General features: G+C 38.8%; 1 protein-coding gene across 1 annotated transcript in view; it reads left to right on the top strand.

The window, feature by feature from the left end:
• The window catches only part of PKN2 (protein kinase N2), a 142098-nt gene that overhangs the window by 23395 nt on the left and 94003 nt on the right, over nt 1-24700 (top strand). The window contains exon 2 of the mRNA XM_079777089.1: nt 15126-15426. Within this exon, the coding sequence (XP_079633215.1) occupies nt 15126-15426 (301 nt within the window). The remainder of the gene's footprint in view (nt 1-15125; nt 15427-24700) is intronic.

Below are 24700 nucleotides of genomic sequence, written 5' to 3'. Positions count from 1 at the left end.
TTGATGAATTTTTACTTATTTGTGTGTTTGGGGAAAAGCCAACCTATTAGACAGTATTAAATAGTATGTGGGAACAAAACTGCTCTTTGGTTACATTCAGTATCATGACAAACACTAATGCTAGTTGTTAACCTGGGGGAGAGGGGGGACTCAATTATTTATTATTGTGTTTCCTTGATACATAATGCCTTAGCGACATTCTGTAGATCTACAGTGATAGCCTACCTGTTTTCCTCTAACTATGGTTTTTGTGGTTCAGCCTGTCTAACCTGTAGTTCTTGTGTTAATGTGAGTAGAAATAAGGAAACTAGTTATGGGTATTAACTGGTTCTCTGTAGATTTTTATCTAACCCCACCCATAATGGGACATCATTTTATACACTTTATTTCATTTGGTAGTAAAGTATAAGATAGCTGAAAATCTTATGTGACTATTTGTCTTCTTTTGGGGTGCTATTTATACCAGGGGAAAAGTTGGTTCTTCATTTTGTAGTATGTGACCTGATACAGTGTGATACAATAACAAGTCATATTTCAAAACAACCAGTTCTAAATTGTGATTAAAATGTAGTTTTGTTTTATTATATATTCAATCATTTTAATGCTTATCAATGGGGAATGAAGTATATTTTCCCAAATAAATTAGTCTTAATCCTTTAATCATATAAAACATTGATTTTTAACATTGTTTTTGGAAATTACATTCATGCAATGTGAGCCTCATTTTGCTGCCTGATTTACATAATATACACACAGAAAATTTGACTTTTTCTTGAAGTATGTTGTACTCATTCCTGTACCAAATAGCTTTAGTAGTTAGTATGATTTTTTTTTCTACTTTTTCTCACGGGTATTACTTTTCACTCAGTATGTCAACTTTGAGCAGCTCTTTCTCCTTTCATTCAACAAATATTTACTGGCACCTTCTATATTCATAGTGCTAGGCCCAATCATATAATAATGATCAAAATATTTAACAGTGATTAAATTTAAAATATGGAGGGGAAGATGGACACTGTGCAATTATACAAGAACTAGAGGCCCAGTGCATGATTGAATCATGCACGTGTAGGGTCCCCTACACGCTTTCGCTTTTTGCGGTGGAGCTGGGTGCCTGTCTGCTGGTGCACCAGGCCTTTCAGAAGCCTCTGGCTCGGCGGAGGCTTCTGAAAGGCCTGGTGCCAGAGCAGACAGGCACCCAGCTCCCCCGCTTTTGATGGTCCGCGGCCGCTGAGGGGGGCTACCCTGCTGTTGAGAGGCGGGAGTCCCGCCCCTGCACCTCTCAACGGCCGCTGAGGGGGTTGCCGCGGACACCTGGCTACCCTGCTATTGAGAGGCGCAGCTGGGTGTCAGCGGCAGGCTCCCTCAGCGGCCGCGGATCTGGCCGTTGAGAGGCGCAGGGGGCGGGAGTCCCGCCCCCTGCGCCTCTCAACAGCAGGGTAGCCCCCCTTAGTGGCAGCGGATCCGTGCCTCTCAATGGCCGGATAGGCCACCCCGAGTCCCGCCCCCCAGCCTCCCGCCGCCCAATCGTGGGCATAGCGGAGTGATGGTAATTTACATGTTACTCTATTATTAGATAGGATATTGGGACTTTCAGGAGCCCTTAGATCACATTTTGAGAACTGTTGAACTAGGATAATGAAGGAAGAAAAGCGTACAATCCCAAGCATATAAACTAAAGTTGTTTATTGGATTCAAAATGGACGTAATGTAAACTTTGAGTTAAAATTAGAACCAATCACTATTTTAGAAAAAACAACTGAAACACACTTTAAAAATTTGCTATGGACCTTATAGCAAGCCAGCGACTTAGGTTTTCTTATTCATAATCTCTTTCTCTTTTTCTTCCTTCTCTTTCCCTCTTTCTCCTTTTCCCTCCCCTCTCCTCTCCGTCACCTTTAATATCCCATCTTAGCTTAATCATTCTAGATATTTTGGTTGTGAAATATGTTTCTGTGTTGGAAGCATGTGAGAGCCTGAGATTTTTACATGCCTTATATTAAAACCGATATAGTTTTTAATTATATTTTTTCTTTGAGATATCTTTTTTACCAATAGTAATTTTAGTAATATCAAATGTAGATATGATTGGGCTGAAAAAATTAATTACATATTCACAAAGTGTTTAAATTATATACAATGCATTTTAATAAGAATTCTTTTAGAATGTTTCTAAGACACTGTACAGTTGTAAATAGAAATGTGATCATTTATACAGGGTGGGGCAAAGGTAGGTTTACAGTTGTGACTAGGTGAAACAGTTAATAAAACTATTGTAATAATCATAAGTTGCATGTCTTTTTCTATACGAACTACTATAAGTCTACCTTTGCCCCACCCAGTATTGGTCAGTAAGTAGAATTCTTCACAAATTTCCTATAGGAGTAAAATGAGGTTTGAGGAATGGCAATCAACTGAGGAGGAAGGAACTGTATTTTATGTAATTTTATTGCAATGTGGAGGAATTAGTTTTAGCCTACTTCTTTCTCTTAAGCTTTTATAATTCTAAGATGAGCAAGTTTTTGTGACACATTATTGGTGTAAAATTATTTGTTTTACATATATAAGTAATATTTTATGGATTTAAAAAATCATGTTTTTCAAATTAACTTGACCTATAGTTTTCAAACAAGTTATATTAAGTAGATATACTTTTGTGTACTTAAAACTGAATTATCATTTATATCTGATCTGACTGTTGTAGGCTACCCCTACCCCTTCCCATGTGTTTTCATAGTACTTCATGGAATATCACTTTTGTAGGAGGAATGTACTTGCAAATATGATTATTACATACTATTATAAAAATTTGTCATGAGAATTAAGAATACCATATTTTGAATTAAGAGTGTAACCTGGATGATTCCTTCAGAATGATAATAACCAGGGTTTGTAAAAATTATTAAAAACATTATATTAACATATCATAAAATGTAAAGTATTTTAATTTAAGGTTGTACTGGTAAGTCAGAATCCATTTAAGACACCAAATGCAAATTTCACTTTAATGTTAATACATTTCTGCCATTTTAATTTCTTTATTCTTCTATGTTAATATTTGTGGAAACTAGCTGAACAATATGAGAAAAAATGAATGCGACATTACTAAAATGTATTTAAGTAATAACCAAGAAACTTTAATTTTTAGTGAATGATAAGCTTGTGTAAATTTAAATATATAATTAATATTCCTTATATATTGAAATATACCCAGGAACATGGCATTTCAATTAAAAAATTCTTAACATGTTTTCAAGAAAATGTATTCTCAGAGTAAAGCAATCTTAAGAGGTTGAGAGGCCATCACCTTCACCTGTAGTGTGAAATTCCAGATAGAAGCCTTACGTACATTAGATGACCTAGGAATTCTACAGCCTTCACAACTACTTCCCCAATAATGAAATCCAGTGTCTTTACTATTAGGTAGTTCTCTCCTTTAAAAACATTTTTTTAAAATCATTCCTTTGTCATTTTATTATATAACTAGAGACCCAGTGCACAAAATTCATGCACTCGTGGCGGGGGGGTTTGTCCCTCAGCCTGGCCTGCGCCCTCTCGCAGTCCAGAAGCCCTTGGGGGATGTTTAACTGAGGGCAGTTATACTTCATTAGCACTGCTGCGGAGGTGGGAGAGGCTCCTGCCACCGCCACTGCGCTCGCCAGCCGTGAGCCCGGCTTCTGGCTGAGCAGTGCTCCCCCTGTGGGAGCTCACTGACTACCAGGGGGCAGCTCCTGCGTTGAGCATCTGCCCCCTGGTGGTCAGTGCGTTTCATAGTGACCGGTCATTCTGTGGTTTGGTCGATTTGCATATTAGCCTTTTATAGGTATATTATAGGATTATAGGTATACCAAAAGGTACACAGAGAGTAATAAAATGCTACTCATTGTATTCACCATGCGGCTAAAGAAACATTACCAATGTAATTGAATAAAGCCTCCTTGGATACCTCTCTCTGGCATTTCTTCCCCCCATTATCTACCCTCAACTACTATATGAAATCTGGCATTTATTATTTCCACATCAGAAATTATTTCTTTTTTTTAAAATATTTTATTGATTTTTCACAGAGAGGAAGGGAGAGGGATAGAGAGCTAGAAACATCAATGAGAGAGAGACATCGACCAGCTGCCTCCTGCACACCCCCCACCGGGGGATGTGCCCGCAACCAATGTACATGCCCTTGACCGGAATCGAACCTGGGACCTTCCAGTCCGCAGACCGACGCTCTATCCACTGAGCCAAACCGGTTTCGGCAGGAGAGCATGGAAGCCTCCCGCCTGCTGTGCTGTGCTCCTTCCCCTGGCAGGTGAGCGGCGGGGCGCTCTGAGTGCGCGCGGTGGGTGGCGAAGGACTGGTGAGGGGAACGCTATGTGCTCTCACCCCCGTCGTCCTCGCCATGGGATGGTCCCACCTCCTCCTGGCACCTCCCCACTTCCGCCCTGTCTCCAGAGCATTGCCCCGCCACGCATGCACAGGCAGCCTACTGCAATCGGTTACGTAGTAACGGACAATTTGCATATTCCTCTATTATATAAGATTTTTTATTAATGTTTATATAGCATAACCTTTTCCTTTCGATCTATCTATGCCATGATATTCAAAGTCAGGATCTTATGGATAGCAAATACTTAGTTAGGTCATATTTTTTCAATCCACTGTGCCAGTTTGTTTTTAATTTTTATATTTAGGCCATTAACATTTAAAATAATTATTAATATATAAGGGCTTAAATCTGTTAGATTATTACTTGTTTACTTTGTTTCTTCCGACTCTTTCCCTTTTCTTGCCTACCTGTGGGCTACTTGAACTTTTTTAGGATTCCATGTTGATTTATTTATAATGTTTTTTAGTATGTCACCAGTTTTTTTAGGTAGTTTCTTTGGGTATTACAATAAGCATGTGTGACTTATTAGATTCCACATGTAAATGAGGTCATTTGGTATTTGTCTTTGTCTGGCTTATTTCGCTTAGCATAATAATCTCTAGGTCCATCTATGCTGCCACAAAGGGTAGGAGATTCTTCTTTTTTACAGGTAGATAATATTCCATGGTGTAAATGTACCACGGCTTTTTTTTTATCCACTCATCTACTAATGGGCACTAGGTCTTTTTCCATATCTTAGCCATTGTAAATAATGCTGTGAACATAAGGGTGCATATATTCTTTCTGATTGGTTTTTCAGAATTTTTAAGATATATTCCCAGAAGTGAGATCCCTGGGTCAAAAGACAATTCCATTTTTAACCATTTGTACTCCATAAGCGTCTATAGACACAAGCAGCAGACCTTTTTAAATTACATTCAAAATATCGTGGCAGTTAATTGGTTAATTTTTTTTTAGGAAACTCCATACTATTTTTACAGTGGCTGCACCAGTCTGCATTTCCACAATCAGTGTACTAGGGTTCCCTTTTCTCCACATCCTCACCAGCACTTGTTTGTTGATTTATTGATAGAGCCATTCTGGCAGGTGTGAAGTGATACCTCATTGTAGCTTTAATTTGCATCTCTCGGATGATTAGTGACATTGAGCATTTTTTCATATATCTGTTGGCCATCTGTGTATCCTCTTTGGAGAAGTGTCTATTCAGGTCCTTTATTCACTTTTTTATTGGATTTTTTGTCTTCTTGGTGTTGAGTTTTTTTTTATATATTTTGGAAATTAACCCCTTATCAGATGTATCATTGGCAAATATGTTCTCCCATACAATGGGTTCCCGTTTCATTTTGTTAATGGTTTCTTTTGCTGCACAGAAGCTTTTTAGTTTGCTGAAGTGCCATTTGTTTACTTTTTCCTTTGTTTCTCTAGCCCTAGGAGATGTATCAGCGAAAATACTGCTACGTGAGATGTCTGAGATATTACTGCCTATGTTTTCTTCTAGGATTTTTATGGTATCACCACCTACATTTAAGTCTTTTATCCAATTTGAGTTTATTCTTGAATTTGGTGTAAGTTGGTGGTCTAGTTTCATTTTTTTGCATGTACCTGTCCAATTTTCCCAATGCCATACATTGAAGAGACTATCTTTACTCCACTGTTTGCTTTTGCCTCCTTTGTCAAATATTAATTGACCATAATGGTGGGGGTCAATCTCTAGGGACTCTGTTCTGTTTCATTTGTCTACTAGAAGCCCGGTGCACGAAATTCGTGCACGGAGGTGGGTTGTCCCTCAGCCCAGCCTGTACCCTCTCCAATCTGGGACCCCTGGAGGGATGTCCGACTGCCCGTTTAGGCCCGATCCCACTCACAATCCAGGACTGCTGGCTCCCAACTACTTGCCTGCCTGCCTTCCTGATTGCCCCTAACCGCTTCTGCCTGCCAGCCTGATCACCCCCTAACCACTCCGCTGCCAGCCTGGTTGATGCTTAACTGCTCCCCTGCCAGCCTGTTTGCCCCCAACTTCCGTCCTCTGCTGGCCTGGTCACCCCTAACTGCCCTCTCCTGCAGGGTTGATCACCTCCAACTGCCCTCCCTTGCAAGCCTGGTCCCTCTCAACTGCCCTCCCTTGCAGGCTTGGTCCCTCTCAACTGCCCTCCCTTGCAGGCCTGGTGCCTCCCAACTGCCCTCTCCTGCTGGCCATCTTGTGGTGGCCATCTTGTGTCCACATGGGGGCAGGATCTTTGACCACATGGGGGCAGACATATTGTGTTGGAGTGATGGTCAATCTGCATATTACTCTTTTATTAGATAGGATAGAGGCCTGGTGCAGGGGTGGGGGCCAGCTGGTTTGCCCTGAAGGGTGTCCCAGATCAGGGTGGAGGTTCCCTTGGGGCGTGGGGCAGCCTGAGCGAGGGGCCTGTGGTGGTTTGCAGGCCAGCCATGCCCCCTGGCAACCCAAGCGGAGGCCCTGGTATCTGGAATTTATTTTCCTTCTACAATTGAAACTTTGTAGCCTGGAGTGGAGCCAAGCCTGCTGCTCCCTCCTCGGCCGGCAGCCATTTCTGTGGCAGTTAATTCACCTTCTATAATTGAAACTTTGTAGCCTTAAGCGGAGGCTGGGCCCAGACAGGGTGTGCGGAAAGCTTTGCTTCCCCTGTTGCCACCGGCAACCCTGGCTTGCTCTCTCAAGCTCCGTTCTGCCGCCATTCTGTTTGAATTTGTTTACCTTCTATAATTGAAACTTTGTAGCTTGAGTGGAGGCTTAGGCCTGCAACAGCTCGCAGAAAGCTTGGCTTGCTCTGTTACCTGGGAAACCTTGCTCTCTGTGGCTGTAGCCATCTTGGTTGGGTTAATTTGCATACTTGCTCTGATTGGGTGGTGGGTGTGACTTGTGGGCGTGGCTTGTGGGTGAGTCGATGGTACGGTCAATTTGCATATTACCTTTTTATTAGGTAGGATATGCCTGTTCTTGTGCCAGTACCAGGCTGTTTTGATTACAGTGGCTTTGTAGTATAGTTTGATTTCAGTATTGTGATCCCTACAACTTTGTCTTTCTCCAAATTGCTGAGGCTATTCGGGTTCTGTCTTTTTTCATATAAAGTTTTTGAATATTTGTTCTAGATCTATGAAATGTGCTGTTGGTATTTTAATAGGGATTGTATTGAATATATAGATTGCTTTGGGTAGATTTTTTAATGATATTAATTCTTCCAATCCATGAACACAATATATATTTACACTGCTTTATATCTTCCTCTTATTTCTTTTTTCAATGTCCTATAGTTTTCTGAGTACAGGTCTTTTATCTCCTTGGTTAAGTTTATTCCTAAATATCTTTGTTGTTGTTGCAATGGTAAATGGGATTGTTTTTTAGTTCTCTTTCTGAGAGTTCATTATTGGTGTATAAAAATGCCATCAGTTTTTAGATGTTAATTTTGTATCCTGCTACTTTGCCCAATCCATTTATTAAATCTAGCAGTTTTTTAGTGGAGTATTTAGAGTTTTTTTTATATACAATATCATGTCATATGTGAATAATGACAGTTTTACTTCCTCCTTTCCAATTGGATGCCTTTTATTTTTTCTTGTCTGATTGCTGTGACTAGGACTTTGAGTACTATGTTGAATAAGAGTGGTGAAAGCAGATATCCTGTCTCATTTGCTATCTTAAGGGAAACACTTTTAGTTTTTCCCCATTGAGTATGATGTTGGCTCTTGGTTTTCATATATGGCCTTTATTATTATCTTGAGGAATGTTCCCTCTATTCCCCCTTTATCATAAATGGGTGTTGGATTTTGTCAAATGTTTTTTCTGCTTCTCTTTATATGATCATGTGATTTTTATCCTTTTTTAATGTAATGAATCACGCTTATTAATTTGTGAATATTGTATCAGCCTTGTATCCTGGAATAAATCCCACTTGGTTATGGTGTATGATCTTTTTAATGTATTGCTGGATCCCATTTGCTAATAATCTTTCAGGGGTATTTTAGCATCTATGTTCATCAGGGATATTGGCCAGTAATTTTCTTTCTTTATGGTGTCTTTATCTGGTTTTAGAATTAGAATAATGCTGGCCTTGTAGAAAGAGTTTGGAAGTCTTCCTTCCTCTTGAATTACTTGGAATAGTTTGAGGAGGATAGATGTTAGTTCTTTGAATGTTTGGTAAAACTCGCCTGTGAAGCCATCAGGTTTAGGACTTTTGTTTGCTCAGAGGTTTTTTTATTTTTTTTATTTTTTTTATTACTGTTTCAATTTCATTAGTTGTTATTGGCCTACTTAGGTTTTCTGATTCTTCCTGATTGAGTTTTGAAAAGTGTATGTTTCTAGGAATTTGTCCATTCACCCGTTTTCCAATTTGTTGGCATATAGTTGTTCATAGTATTTTCTTACAGTCCTTTGTATTTCTGTGGTGTCCATTGTTACTTTGCCTCTTTTATTTCTGTTTTTATTTATTCATTTGGGTTCTCTTTGTTTCTTGATGAGTCTGGCTAAAAATTTATCAATCTTGATGATCTTTTCAAAGAACCAGCTCTTGGTTTTATTGATCTTTTGTTTGTTTGTTTTTTAGTCTCTATGTCATTTTTTCCCACTTTGACCTTTATTATTTCCTTCCTTCTACTTCCTCTGGGCTTTTCCTGTTGTTCCCTTTCTAATTCTTTTAGTTGTAGGATTAGATTATTTATTTGAGCTTTTTCTTGTTTTGTTTTGTGTTTTTTTTGACGTAGACCCGTAATGCTACGCACTTCCCTCTCAGGACTGCTTTCATTATGTCCCATAGATTTTGGGTTGTTGTATGTTCATTTTCATTTGTTTCCAGGAAGTTTTTTATTTCTTTATTGATCTCATTGCTAACCCATTCATTGTTTTAATAACATGCTATTTAGGCTTCCTGTTTTTTTAATGTCTTGGAGTTTATTTATTTTCGTTGATTTCTAGTTTCATGCCATTGTGATTTGAGTAGATGCTTGATATGATTTCAGTCTTGAATGTATTAAGACTTCTTTTGTGTACTAACATGTTGTCTATCTTTGAGTATATTCCATGTATATTCTGCCCCTTTGGGATGAAATGTTCTGTATATATCAGTCAAAGCCATCAGATCTAGTGTGTCTGTTTCCTTGTTGATTTTTTGGTCTGGATCTATCCAGTGATGTCAGTGGGGATGTTGGAAGTTCTCTACTATGACTGTATTGCTATCTATCTCTCCCATAAAGTCCACCAAGAGTTTTTTAAATATATCTTTGTCCTTCTATATTGTGTTCATATACGTTTACAAGGATTATATTTTCTTGTTGTATCAATTCCTTTTAGTATTATGTAGTGGCCTTCTTTGTCTCTTTTTATAGTCTTTGTTTTGACGTATATTTTGTGCTGTGGAGAGACTGAACTATTTTTATGACTATTGCTACCCCAGCTTTTTTTTTTTTTTTTCCATTTTCATGGAATATATTTTTCCGTCCCTTCACTTTCAGTCTGTGTGAATCTTTTGTTCTGAGGTGAGTCTCTTGTAGACAGTATTTATATGGGTCTTGTGTTCTTATCCATTCAGCTGCCCTATGGCTTTTGAATGGAGAATTTAATCCATTTACATTTATGGTTATTATTGATAGGTAGTTATTGCCTTCTTTTTTTCTTGCAGATGAGCAAACCGGTGCAGAAAGAAGGGATTATATTCTTGGGTTGCATGGCTAATGATAAAGAGCTGGTGTTAGAACTGGCTTCTTGCTTTCTGATTGAGAACATTTTCCCCGGAGACACAAAAGATTGGATTAGAGCAAAGTTAGAGAGTAAGAAGAACCATGTCCTGCCAATATCCCTGCCTTAAGGCACATAAGATCCATTAATTAATGTATATCTTAATTAGGTCAAGGTTTAATTCAAGTATAGGGAAATGGATACTACAAAGATCCTAAGAAGGCACCGTTGAGTAAAATAGCATTAAACTAGGAATCAGGAAATTAGTATACTAAAAGTTACTGACTTTTCTTTGTGACCTGAGGCAAGTTGCTTAGCTGCTTTCAACCTGTTTTCCTCAAAATTAAAATCAAGGGAGTTAGGTGACATAATCTTTGAAATTTCTTCTAGCTAAAACTGTATGTGAATCTCACTGTACCCAGTGAGTTTTTATGGTTTCTCTTACATTTCCTGGCATTTATCAGGTCAGACTGTTTTATATTTCTATCATATAGAGAAAGTAACAGCCTTTTCACTTCTTTGGGAACTTGGCCATTGAGGAGTAAACATCCTTTCCTCTTGCTCCCTAAATGAAGTACTGGGTCATAAGTGACAGACTTGTTTTCTTTTGTGTTTTTTTTTAATCCAATCCTGTTCTCATGTTAGTATTTTTCTTCACTGTGAGTTTGTTAATATTAATAAATTGAAAATGTCCATTTATGTTTTAGTGTATAGATCAAAATTTTATTTTATAAAATAAAAATAGTTGTACTTAACCAATACATATTAACACATTTGTGTATTTGAAATACTTGACTGGCACATAATGTGTAGTCTCATACCTTGCAGTAGAACTGTATTGATTCAAAATAACCTAAGTTAAATAGCAAATATACTGTAGGTTATAAGATGTCATTATGTTTCTACATTTGCCAAAATTGAAATAAAATGAAAGTTACTTTGGTTTATTTTAAATAATATTTTTCCTCCTTATTGAACAGGCAGTGTATGTTCATTGCTAAGAAGAAAAATTGAGAAAATACAGAATACTTTTGAAGAACAAAATGAAAGTTTCTTTTAATTCTCTTACCTGGAGATAATTAATCTCTTTCCTTCCCAGTCTCACCCACCCATTCTTACTTTAAACATATTTTGAAATAAAACTGTATAAACATAACAGCATATATAGGGCTATGGAATAATAAAGGGCATAAATAAGAGAAGCCTTTCCTTATTCTCTAGACTGTTTGCAATTCTTTTGTTATGAATCCTGAACTTTCACTTTCCTATAAGTTGATTTAAAGCCCTCCTATTTGTAAGCTTTATGAAGGAGTCTGTTTCTGCCCAGCACAGTATCTTACACATAATATTTATTAATTTAAAATTTATTTAATTGGCCAGTCTATATAGTAATCAATTTATAATTATTTTCTTATGTTATATAGCTAGAATTAGAATTACTGGGTCAAAGGGAAATTTTTTAAGTTTCTGTTAACGTACTTTTAATTTCTATAAAGGCTTTGGCTTACAGCAGGATTGTTGTCAATTTAAGAGGTAAAAATAGTTCAATCTCTTTCTCCACAGCACAATACTTCTTTAATGTAAATTAACATACATGATATGTGCTGGAGACACATATCATATGGAGATACATATCCTCGAGGGTCTCAATAAATTTATCGGTGGTTTCTAGAAGATTCTTGAAAAACCTTATAACTGTGGTTTTGAACTCTATATCCAATAGTTTGCTTTCCTCCACTTCTGTCATTTGTGACCTGTTTCTTTGTCTCCGCATTTTGGCTGCTTCCTTGTGTTGATAAAGTGGCTTTGTGTGCTAGGTGTCCTATAGGGCCCAGTGGCTCAGCCTCCCCAATCACCTGAGGTGGACACTATTGGTGCACCCCTTTGTGGGCTGTGTGTGCAGTCTTGTTGTAGTTAAGCCTTGATTGTTGTTGGTATCACTGTGAGGAATTGACCTCCATGCCAGTTGGCTGTGAGAATCAGCTGTGTCTATGATGGGAGAACTTCTGTTCTGAAGACACCCTTATGAGGCAAGACTTGATTCAGTGGGGGTTTGGTGCTCACTGAGTCTGCCCCTTGAGTGTGTCCCTTATGGATCTGAGGAGTTGTAATCTGGATGGTCCCATTCTGACTCCTGGGTACACTGGCTCTTGGATCTCCAAGGAGGTGCTAATTTTAATTTAGCCTTTGCCTGAAGCCACCCAGCAGGAGCTACGGAGAGATCTGCAGATTTCTATTCTTTGTTTGGGTTTTGGAGGTGCCCAGATGAGGCCCAGCTGTGAAGCAATGCAAGCTGCTGCGGGGCCTTGGGCCTTCTTTTGGATGTTCTGGGTCTCACTGACTCAGATGCAGTTTGTTAGGTAAGTTTAAAATTCAAAGGACCAGGTCATTCATATGTAAAAGCCTTTGTGCACAGCTTAGGAGGGGCGGAATCTCAGGGTGGAGCAAACAGCTATGGCTTCGTGGGGCGGGATCTTAGGGCAGAGCATACAGCAATGGCTTCTCGTCAGCCCTGCCCTAAGAGGCCCCTGGTTCTCAGTGTCCCGCGGTAATCGCTGCAAGCACCTCTGAGAGAAAGCCGCCCTCGAGTTTTGCCCACTGCCAGACAGTCCAGTTTGTCCTCGTATGAGTCTGGGTCCCCAGAGTCTCACCCGGAAATGGAGTTCAGAGCAGTCGGGAGCTTTTGTCTCCCTCCCACTTGAGAAAGCCAGTCGCGTACTCAGTTGCCAGCCCTCTCCGCGCCGCGCCTCCGTACCTCTGCCTTCCGCAGCTCCTGTGAGTCTCAGTGTGCAGAGACTTTTCTCTTTCCTTCTAGTTGCAGAATTTCCACTCAGCCAGCCTTCCTGTGGTTCTGGATGATGTCCGTTTTGTCCTTTAGTTGTAGTTTTGAAATTGTTGTGCAAGGCAGCACTTTAGGTGTTTACCTATGCTGCCATCTTGGTTTCTCCCTATTTCTCAATTTTAAAACCAAGAGTATTATAGTAATGGAGTATAAAATATTGAATGATGCCCAAATAACTAAATGTAAATTTGATTTTTTTAGATATAGATTATATGTGCAACCTGATTTTCAGTTTAATATAAATAACTGGTACAAGGTATTTTCTTAGCTTCTGTCAATAGGACATAATTTAGATATATTTTATAGTGATGATGTTTTTGTAGCAGGTCAACCAAATTAACAGTTGGGATAATTAGCCATGAAATATATAAATAGAGTTATGAATATAGCCTTTCCAAGCCTTAATTCATTAAAAAGTTGTCAAAAGGATATAATTTTATTTTATTTTTGCCAATGTTAGTTTATTTTTTAGAGTGTTCTCATAGAAGATTAAATGGAATTTTATCTTACTACTAGTAGCTCTGCGCATGAATTCGTGTACCAGTAGCTCTCTGCGGGGCCTGGCCTCTCCGCGCCTGCTGCCGTGCCCCGGCCTTGCCAGAGGCCCATCCGTGGCCGGGCGCGGAACGCTTGCCTTGTCGCTGCGGCGACGAAGCAAGCATTCCGCCAGGCCGCTCCTGCTGCCTTCTCTCAGCAGCTGCCCCCTGGGACTGGGGGACTCTGGCAGGGCTGAGAGGACTGGGCGCCGCCATCTTGTGGCTATGGGCGCCGCCACGTTTGTGACGGAGTGACTGTTAATTTGCATATTACCCTTTTATTAGATAGGATGGAACTTAATAATATTTACTTATTAAGTGACTACAATGGACTAAGAATTATGTATGGAGCATCACATAATATTTTGAATTATCACAATATCTCTGAAAGGTGGCCAGTATTATTATTTATACTAGTGACCCAGTGCACAAAATTCGTGCACATTCAAAAAGGATTAATTAGAGGAAATATTTTAATATTGCTATTTGCCCTTTCTCTATAATAGAAGTGTCAGAGATGAAAGAAAATTAGGAAAATGTATATGAAAATCTTCCTCCTGTCAGAGTCTGTGGCGCACTCGGGACTCAGAGTCAAGTCCCCGCGGCACCTCAAAATAGTGTGAGACCCAGACCCGGCCGGCCCCACCCCCATCAAGCCCCGCTGGGTGGGGGGCACAGCCTCAGAGCCCCCGTCAAGCCCCGCCGGGTCGGGGGCGCAGCCTTAGGTCCCCTATCAAGCCCTGCCGGGTGGGGGGGTGTAGACTCAGGGCCTCCGTCAAGCCCCACCTGGTGGGGGGGCACAGCCTCAGTTCCCTGTCAAGCCCTACCGGGGTGGGTAGTGCGGCCTCAGGTCCCCCATCAAGCCCTGCCGGGCAGGGAGTGCAGCCTGAGGTTCCCTGGCCTGACACCAGGGCGGGGGTTGCAGCCTGAGGTACCCCAGCCTGACGCCGGGGGTAGGGGATGCAGCCTGAGGTCCCCCAGCCTGATGCTGGGGTGGGGGGCGTGGCCTGTGATCCCGTCAAGCCCCACTGGGTGGGGGGGCGCAGGCTTGGGTACTGTGCCCCAGCCAGCACCATGCAGCCTCAGGTCCCTGCTGATTGCTCCTTAAGGCTCATTAAGGGAACTCGGCCTCCACTGTGGGTGCAGCCATCATTTGTTATGGAATCCCCCCACCTTTGCTGTGGGCGCAGCCATCTTGTGTTACGGAAACCCCGCCTCCACTGTGGGCGCTGCCATCTTTGACGGTGTGATGGTCAATTTGCATATTCCCTCTTTATTAGATAGGATTTTACAGAGAATTAAACCAAGTTTTTGATAGGTTAAATAACATACCCAAGAATCAGAGTTTGGGCACTGGATCTATCTTGGAATCAAAGATATCAAAAATCTAAATATTTTTACACAACCTTTGTGTGTAGATATGTTGTATTTATTTTAATATAAATTTGTCAGGTAATGCTACTTAGTTGAGGGAGCAGTTTTTGAACTTAGGATTTTGTATGATTATAATAAAGTTAAATAAGTAGTCTGTTGCTTATTAAGAAAGAATTGAATGTAATATACTTAATAAAGGATTGCTTTACATATAGTTTATTCTTATGCTGTGCATTTTTCTGCGCAGCTAACTTTCCTAAACCCTCACATGTGTATGTTTATTTTTTTCTATAGGGAGATTCCCGAAGTCTTCCATTTTCTGAGAACGTGAGTGCTGTTCAAAAATTAGACTTTTCGGATACGATGGTGCAACAGAAATTGGATGATATCAAGGATCGAATCAAGAGAGAAATAAGGAAAGAACTGAAAATCAAAGAAGGAGCTGAAAATCTGAGGAAAGTCACAACAGATAAAAAAAGTTTGGCTTATGTGGACAACATTTTGAAAAAGTCAAATAAAAAATTAGAAGAACTACATCACAAGCTACAAGAACTAAATGCACATATTGTTGTATCAGATCCAGAAGACGTTACAGGTATATAAATGTATATTTTTATTTGATGTCTATATGGTATACTAATAAGAAATATACTAGTATTATTTTACAAAATAGCAAGTTTTGTGATGTATACTTTTTGGCTTTTCTGAAAGTACAGGGTCTGTATTTTCTCTTACAGTTAAGGTCTTGTTTATATTCTGTTCAGAAGTGCATTGAATTGATGAATATGAAAATGAATTATTTAGTTAGAGATGAATAATTCTGCTGCCTACTCTCTTACCCTCTGTCAGTAAGATATTACTTAGAGTTATTTTCCAGTATTAATGTTTTGTATTGAGTCAGCCATATGCACGTACCTGATTCATCCTTGTGATCAGCAGCTCGAGTTTGCCAGATGACTTTTTAAAGTTAAAAATGCATTCTGTGACTAAGGGCTATTTTTATTCTTTGCAAATGTAATTAATCAAGCCTATGACCTTTGTTCTTTGTGCTTTAAGCAACTAAATTAACAATTAAACCACTGGCATATTGTTTAAAAAAAGAAGAAAATTTAAAAAGCCAAATATTACTTTTTTTTTCTTAAATATAGAAAATAGAAGGAAAATATAAACCATCAGTGCAACTGAAGAATATAGTTTTTAAACAGTAGATTTAACAAATGTTCATGTCGGAAATTTTTTAGTGCTACAGAAAGTAAAAATAGAAAAACTACCTCTGTCCATCCTAGGCATTCTCTCTAAAGGTAGTATTACTAACTTTCTGTTGAGTATTCTTCCAGAAAAAATATTTCTATATTTGTATCAATATTCATCCATTCATATATACATACTTTCTAAAACTTTTTACTTAAAAAATCATTTAATGTACACTTATCTAATAGTTTTTTCTTTGAAAGATGATATTTTGAGCAAGGTATTTAATCTCTATAACCCTCAATTTCTTCATTTGCAAAGCAAAGGAGTGATATATGTAGCATAGTAATATATGTAGCACTAGAAATTTTAAAAGAAATGGTGATCAGGTAATAAATAACAGATATAAGTAAATTGGAATTTAATTAAGAAGATAATAAATTTGACTAAGAAGCTCAAATGACCAATCTCAAAAGTTGCATAAAATACTTCTGATACTAGTGTATTTTACAGAACTTGTTTTAATGTCTCAATTTCAATGTGTGGGATTTACCGTAGGGATTTCATTTAGATAACTCTATGTAGAGATTTCAACCTTTTAAGAATAATTGAATCTTGAAAATGAAAGAAATCATAGAGAAACAAGCCTTCTTATTTTAAAGCTTAAATAATCCCAAAGATGTGAATCACAAAGCTAGCTAAAAAGAATTCATCAACTCCTCAGCTAGTAGTCGTTTACCCCCACATTCAATAATTACATTATAAATGGAAATTTGTATTAGGAAAATGCTTTTTTTAGCAATGTTATATAAACTTTGAAATAGCCTGTTCTGTTGGAACTCTGCTGAGCTCTACATTTTTTGCCCATTACTTCTTTAAGAGAGGTCTAAAATAAGAAACAGTGCTGGAGTTTTAAACTCTGTTTATTTAGAGAAAACATTTTCCTCCTCACAGAATACCCATAACTACTTTGTAATAGGAATATAGAAGAATTTTTGCCACACAAAAGTCCAGTTTCCCCAGTCCTTTAAACATTTTTTAACTTTACTGAAGTATAAATGATATATGATAAAATGCATGTATTTTAAGTTTATGATTTGATGAGCTTTAACAAATGTATATACTCAGGTAACCTTCACTATAAACAGTAATTCTGAACATTTCTATCACTTCTTGTATACATGCACCTCAATCAATCTCCCCCATCTCTGGTTTAAGCAACCACTGGTCTACCTTTTATCACGTTAGATTAAATTTGTCTTTCCTAGAGTTTCATATAAGGAAATGACCTTTAAGTCTTACTATCAAATTTCTTTTCTCCCTTAAAAGCCAATTTGGATGCCCTGTGAAACCTTCCCTGACTTTCTCTGATTGTCTTCTCTCTTCTGCTTTGTCTATTCATTATTGTATTATGTTATATTGTACATGTTTATATCACTTACTAAACTATGCTCCTTGAGGGCAGGGATGTGTTTTCAAGATTTATCATAGAACCTGCAACATAGTAGGTTTTTAGTTGTGACTGTTATAGCCCAAAAATCAAACAAAAACACCCCAGCAAATAAAAATACTGTGTTAGTTGAGGTAATTAATACCAAAACATAATTTTTAAAAATATATTTTTATTAATTTCAGAGAGGAAAGGAGAAAGAGAGAGAGAGACCAGATGACAGAACAATCTTCCGGAACGACCAGTGGGCAGGGGGCGGGGCCTCGAGGCAGCCGGGGCTGCTGCCAGGGCCGAGGTGGCTGGGGCTGTGAGGGTCAAGCCCCTTGCACGAATTTCGTGCATCGTGCCTCTAGTTTTATAAATAAGAAAGTAAAGAGTGATAGAGTTAATTATTGCAGATGTGAATTAAGAGCAGTCTTTCTAACCACTTACATAGTAATCATTGATACAATGCAGACTTAAAATTTGTTCTTTCTATGAGTCATTGATTCTGCTTTCATAATCCCCCCCCCAAGAATTAGCCAAACACTTCCGCTATTAATTCACATATACATGCTCCCCAATTTATAATGGAGTTACTAGTACATCCTGATAAACCCATCATAAATTGAAAAATATTCTAAATTGAAATGCATTTATTTATTTATTTATTTATTTATTTATTTATTAAAATATATATTTTATTGATTTTTTACAGAGAGGAAGAGAGAGGGATAGAGAGTTAGAAACATCGATGAGAGAGAAACATCGATCAGCTGCCTCTTGCACACCCACTACTGGGGATGTGCCCGCAACCAAGGTACATGCCCTTGACCGGAATCGAACCTGAGACCCTTCAGTCCGCAGGCCAACACTCTATCCACTGAGCCAAACCGGTTTCGGCTGAAATGCATTTAATACACCTAACCTACCAAACATCATAGCTTAGCCTAGCCTACTTTACTAGTAAATGTGCTCAGAACACTTACATTAGCCTATAGTTGGGCAATTATCTTGAATTTCATTTCAAGAGCAATTGCTGCCTCCTTCTCCTCCTCACCAGAATCAGGAGACTCACATGGGCATTTCTGTAGACATGCTGGGATGCGAAAACACAAAACACAATATCCAAAACAGCTAGCAACACAGTACACTGTAAACTACTGGTTGCTTACCCTTGTGATCATGTGGCTGACTGGGAGCAGTGGCTCACTGTAGTGGCCCAGAATCACAAGAGAGTATCATACAGCATATAGCAGGAAAAGATAAAAATTGAAATTTCAAAGTACAGTTTCTACTGAATATGTATTGCTTTTGCATCATTGCAAAGCTGAAAAAATCATAAGTTGAACTACTATAAGCTGCTATACTTTAAAGAACTGAAAGCAAAGTACCATGTCCTTAAATCTTGTCACACCTAATCTACACTAATAAAAGAGAAACATGCAAATTGACCATCCCTCCACTACGCCCACCATCCAATCAGTGAGTATGCAAATTGACCCAACAAATATGGTGGTTAATTTGCATACACCGGAGTGGAGCAAAGACTGACACCATAGAAGGAAGCCAAGTGCTGAAGAAGGGAGTGAAGTGGCAGAGACAGGAGTGGAGCCGAGGCAGCGGAGACAGGAGCGAAGCCCACCTTCTCTGCTTCGCTTTGGCTGCAAGAAGCCCTATTCTTGCAGGAATAGGCTTGAGGAAGCCCTATTCTTGCAGGAATCTTCCTGCAATGGGCCTCTAGTCTAAAATAAATAATTTTGTTAACCTTAGTATGTAATGTAAAAAAAAATTTGCCCTGGCCAGTTTGGCTCAGTGGATAGAGCATCGGTCTGCAGACTCAAGGGTCCCAGGTTTGATTCCGGTCAAGGGCATGTACCTTGGTTGTGGGCACATCCCCAGTGCGGGGTGTGCAGGAGGCAGCTGATTGATGTTTCTCTCTCATCAGTGTTTCTGACTCTCTCTCCCTCTCCCTCTCTGTAAAAAATCAATAAAATATATTAAAAAAATGAAATTTTATGGTAATCCGACCCAAAGTTAATGTTGAACTACCATTAAACCTCTGTGTTGTTGCTCAAGATTGCTGCAGTTATTCAGGGTCTTTTTTGATTCCATATAAATTTTTGGAGTATTGTTCTAGCTCTGTGAAATATATCGTTGGTATTTTAATAGGGTTTGCATTGAATCTGTAGATTGCCTTGGGTAGTATGGACATTTTAATGATGTTGATTCTACCAATCCATGAACATGATATATTCTTCCACTTGTTTATATTTTCTATCTCTTTTTTCAATGTCCTGTAGTTTTTGCCTCCTTGGTTAAGTTTATTCCTAAGTATCTTAATTTTTTTGTTGCAGTATTAAATGGGATTGTTTGTTTAGTTTCTCTTTCAGAGAATTCATTGTTGGTTTTAAAAAAGTCATCGATTTTTGGGTGTTGATTTTGTATCCTGCTACATTGCCAAATGCTTTTATAAAATCTAGTAGTTTTTTGGTGGAGTCTTTTCTATGTACATTTGGTGTACATTTCTATGTACAATATCATGTCATCTGCGAATAATGAGAGTTTTACTTCCTCCTTTCCAGTTTTGATGCCTTTTATTTCTACTTCTTTTCTGATTGCTGTGGCTAGGACTACCAGTACTGTGTTGAATAACAGTGGTGAAAGTGGACATCCCTGTCTTTTTTCTGTTCTTGGGGGAAATGCTTTTAGTTTTGCCCATTGAGTCTGATATTCACTGTAGGTTTGTCATATATGGCCTTTATCATATTGAGATATGCTTCCTCTATTCCCACTTCGCTGAGAGTTTTTATCAGAAATGGGTACTGGATTTTGTCGAATGCTTTTCTGTGTCTATTGATATGATCATGTGATTTTTGTCTTTTAATTTGTTTATGTAATGTATCATGTTTATTGATTTGAGAATATTGTATCAGCCTTATGTCCCTGGAATAAATCCCACTTGGTCATGGTGTATGATCTTTTTAATATATTGCTGGATCCGATTTGCTAATATTTTGTTTAGTATTTTTAGCATCTATGTTCATCAGGGATATTGGCCTGTAATTCTCTTTCTTTTTAATATCTTTCTGGTTTTGGAATTAGAATAGTGCTGGCCTCATAAAAAGAGTTTGGAAGTATTCCTTCTTCTTTGATTTTCTTGAAATAATTTGAGGGGTATAGGTGTTAGTCCTTCTTTGAATGTTTGATAAAACTCCCCTGTGAAGATGTCCAGACCTGGGCTTTTGTTTGGGGGGAGTTTTTTGATTACTGTTTCTATTTCATCAGTTGTAATTGGCCTATTCAGGTTTTCTGATTCTTCCATATGATTTTGGATGATAGTATTTTTGTAGGAATTTGTCCATTTCATCCACATTGTCCAGCTTGTGGGATTATAGTTGTTCGTAGTATTTTCTTACAATCCTTTGTATTTCTGTGGTGTCAGTGGTTACTTCTCCAATTTCGTTTCTGATTTTATTTATTTGGGTCTTCTCTCTCTCTCTCTCTTTTTTTGATGAGTCTGGCTAATGGTTCATCAATTTTGTTTATCCTTTCAAAGAACCAGCTCTTGGTTTCATTGATGATTTTTTTTTTTTTTAGTCTCTATGTCATTTATTTCTGCTCTAATCTTTATTATTTCCTTCCTTCTACTTACTCTGGGCTTTTCATGTTGTTCTCTTTCTGGTCCTTTAAGTTGTAGGGTTAAATAGTTTATAGTTGATTTTTCTTGTTTTTTGAGGTATGCCTGTAGTGCTATGAGCTTCCATTTTAGGACTACTTTTGCTGTGTCCGAGAGATTTGGGGTTATTGTGTTCATTTTCATTTGTTTCTGGAAAGATTTTATTTATTTTTTTATCTCGGTAACTTATTCATTGTTTAATAACATGCTCTTTAGCCTCCATGTGTTCGAATGTTTTTGGGTGTTTTTATTGTAGTTGATTTCTAATTTCATTCCACTGTGATCTGAGAAGAGGCTTGATATGATTTCAATCTTCTTAAACTTGTAGAGACTTGTTTTGCATCCTAACCTCGTCTGTCTTTGTCAATGATCCATGTGCACTTGAGAAGAAGGTATATTCTGCTGCTTTGGGGTAAAATGTTCTATAAATGTCAATTAAATCCATCTGATTCAGTGTGTCCTTTAGAGTCTCTGTTTCCTTGTTAAGTTTCTGTCTGGAAGAACTATCCAGTGAAGTCAGCGGGGTGTTAAAGTCCCCTGCTATGACTGTATTGTTGTCGATCTCTCCATTCAAGTCCTCTAGAAGTTTTTTTTTTTTTAATATATTTAGGTGCTCATATATTGCTGCATATGTGTTTACCAGGGTTATATCCTCTTGTTGGATTGATCCCTTTAGTATTATGTAGTGACCTTTGTTGTCTCTTGTGATGGCCTTCAATTTGAAGTCTATTTTGTCACATAGGAGTATTGCTACTCCAGCTTTTTTTTCTTTCCCATTTGCATGGAAATTTTTTTTCCATCCCTTCACTTTCATCCTAAATGTGTGTCTTTTGTTCTGAGGTGGGTCTCTTTTGGACAGCATGTAGTTGGGTCATGTTTTTGTATCCATTCAGCTACCCTATGCCTTTTGATTGGAGCATTTAGTCCATTTACATTTAAGGTTATTATTGATAGGTACTTATTTATTGCCATTTTAATTCTGTATGCCTAGGTTTCTCTCCGTATTTACTTTTTCTCATTACAGCAATCCCTTTAGCATTTCTTGTAATGCTGTCTTGGTGGTGACGTACTCCTTTAGCCCATTTTTGTCCAGGAGCTCTTTATTTGACCTTTTATTTTGAATGATAGCCTTACTGGATATAATAGTAATCTTGGTCTCAGATCCTTGCTTTCCATTATCTTGAGTACTTCATGCCATTCCTTTCTGGCCTGTAGAGTTTCTGATGAGAAATCAGGTGTCAGCCTTATGGGAGCTCCTTTGTAATTAACAGTTTTCTTTTGCTGCCTTTAAGATTCTCTCTTTGTCTTTAATTTTTGACATTTTAATTATTATGTGTCTGCGCATGGGCCTGTTTGGGTTCTTCGTGCTTTGGGTTCTCTGTGTTGCCTGAACTTGTGTGACTTTTTCCTTTAACAAGTTAAGGAAGTTTTCTGCCATTATTTTTTCAAACACGTCCTCTATCCTTTCTCCCTTTCTGCCTCTTCTGGCACACCTACTATTCTAAAATTGTTACTTATCACGTTGTCCCACAGCTCCTTTAATCTGTCCTCCTGTTTTTTAATTTTTTTGTAGTTGTTGTTCTCTGATAGAGGAATTTTTTTTCAACCCTGTCTTTTAATTCACTGATTTGATCCTCAGTTTACCCTAATCTGGTGTGTATTCCTTCCAATATGTTCTTTATTTGTGCTATGTCATTCTTTATTTCTGTTTTCATAGTTACTATGTCTTTTCTCATGCTGTTGAGCATCTTTACCATCATAACTCTGAACTCTGTTTCAGATAAATTTCTTATCTCTGCTTCATTAATTTCTTCTGGAGAATTCTCTTGTTCTTTCATTTGGAGATTGTTTCTTTGTCTCCTCATTTTGGCTGCCTGTTAGGGTTTTTGACTATTAGGTAGATCCTCTACACCTTTCAATCTCTAGTGCAGGACAGTGTCAAAAGCTGTTTCTGACTAATTAGATCAGGCAAAGACTCAAAGCCTCTGCCTACAGACTATAGGATTTCCACTTGAATTGCCCCCAGCGTGGCGAGAGTTTTTTTCAACAGGTTGAAGCAGTTGCTTCTGCCTGGAAGCTAATTGTTACTTTTAGTCACTTAAGTGGCCTCAGGGCAAGGTGTTTTCCAATAGGGCGGATCAACTGTTTTACCCAGGCAAGGCAAATGTCTGTGTGGGAAAGATGTCCTCCACTGTGTGATGGAATGAGTCAGACAGAAAACCAGGGGTGTCTGCCTTCTTAGCTCTAACCCCTGAGTCCCCAGTCCTGGCTTCTGCTTACACAGCTCCAGTCCACTCTGCTCTCTCTCTGCAGGAGCACAAGGTGGGTAGCTTCACAGGGAATTTTGTGCGTTGGCCCTTTAAGATAAGAGAGTGCCTGAATTTCCAGCTGATGCTCTCTGGTTGACAGCAACCCCCCTGCTTTTCTTAGCCAGATGTTATGTGGGTACCCTTCTCAGTTTTGGTGCTCTCTGCTGGGGGCCCAGTTTGGCGATTAGATCCCAGATTTCTCAGTGGTAACCTCCCTACAGCTGAGCTATCTATCTGGGACTTCAGTTGCTATCTGTGAGCTTTCGGCCAGCCCTTTTGTACCACTGCCCCTCCTACCAGTCTGTGTGGTCTCCACTTTCGGTCCTTGTGTATTAAGATTCTCTCCAGAGAGTCTTCTATTGATTATTCAGGAAGTTTTTCTGTATTTTAGTTGTAATTCCAGTTTGTTTCTGGGAGCCTGTCCATGCAGCATCCACTTACTCTGCCGCCATTTTTAATCCTCCATGAAGTCTTTCTTGGTTGAACGGAAATGAGAATGTTGGCTTACTCACTTAAATGTGGTATGGAAATTATAGTTGAATTTTCTATGTATTAAAATATAAGTGGAGCCGAAACCGGTTTGGCTCAGTGGATAGAGAGTCGGCCTTCGGACTGAAGGGTTCCGGGTTCGATTCTGGTCAGGGGCACGTACCTTGGTTGCGGGCACATCCCCAGTGGGGGGTGTGCAGGAGGCAGCTGATCGATGTTTCTCTCTCATCGATGTTTCTAATTCTCTATCTCTCCTTTCCTCTCTAGTCGGTTGTTGTTTTTTAATAAATCTTTATTGTTCAGATTATTACAATTGTTCCTCTTTTTTCCCCCCATAGCTCCCCTCTACCCGGTTCCTACCCCACCCCATGCCCTTACCTCCCCCCCCACTGTCCTCATCCATAGGTGTACGCTTTTTGTCCAGGCTCTTCCCGCACCTCCCACACCCCTTTCCCCCTGAGAATTGTCAGTCCACTCCCTTTCTATGCCCCTGATTCTATTATATTCACCAGTTTATTCTGCTCATCAGATTTTTTATTCACTTGATTTTTAGATTCACTTATTGATAGACATGTATTTGTTGTTCATAATTTTTATATTTACCTTGAAACATCCATGATAAAAGAGATTCGTTTATCTGCTGCCTCCTGCATGCCCACTAATGAGAATCGGGCCTGCAACCCAGGCATGTGCCCTTGACCAGAATCGAACCAGGGACCTTGCAGTCCTCAGTCCGACGTTCTATCCACTGAGCTAAACTGGTTAGGACAAC

The sequence above is a fragment of the Cnephaeus nilssonii genome (genome assembly GCF_951640355.1).
Source record: "Cnephaeus nilssonii genome assembly, chromosome: 7".
NCBI lineage: Eukaryota > Metazoa > Chordata > Mammalia > Chiroptera > Vespertilionidae > Cnephaeus > Cnephaeus nilssonii.
The sequence above is the reverse complement of the archived record's forward strand: the minus strand, read 5'-3'. Positions and strand labels throughout refer to the sequence as shown.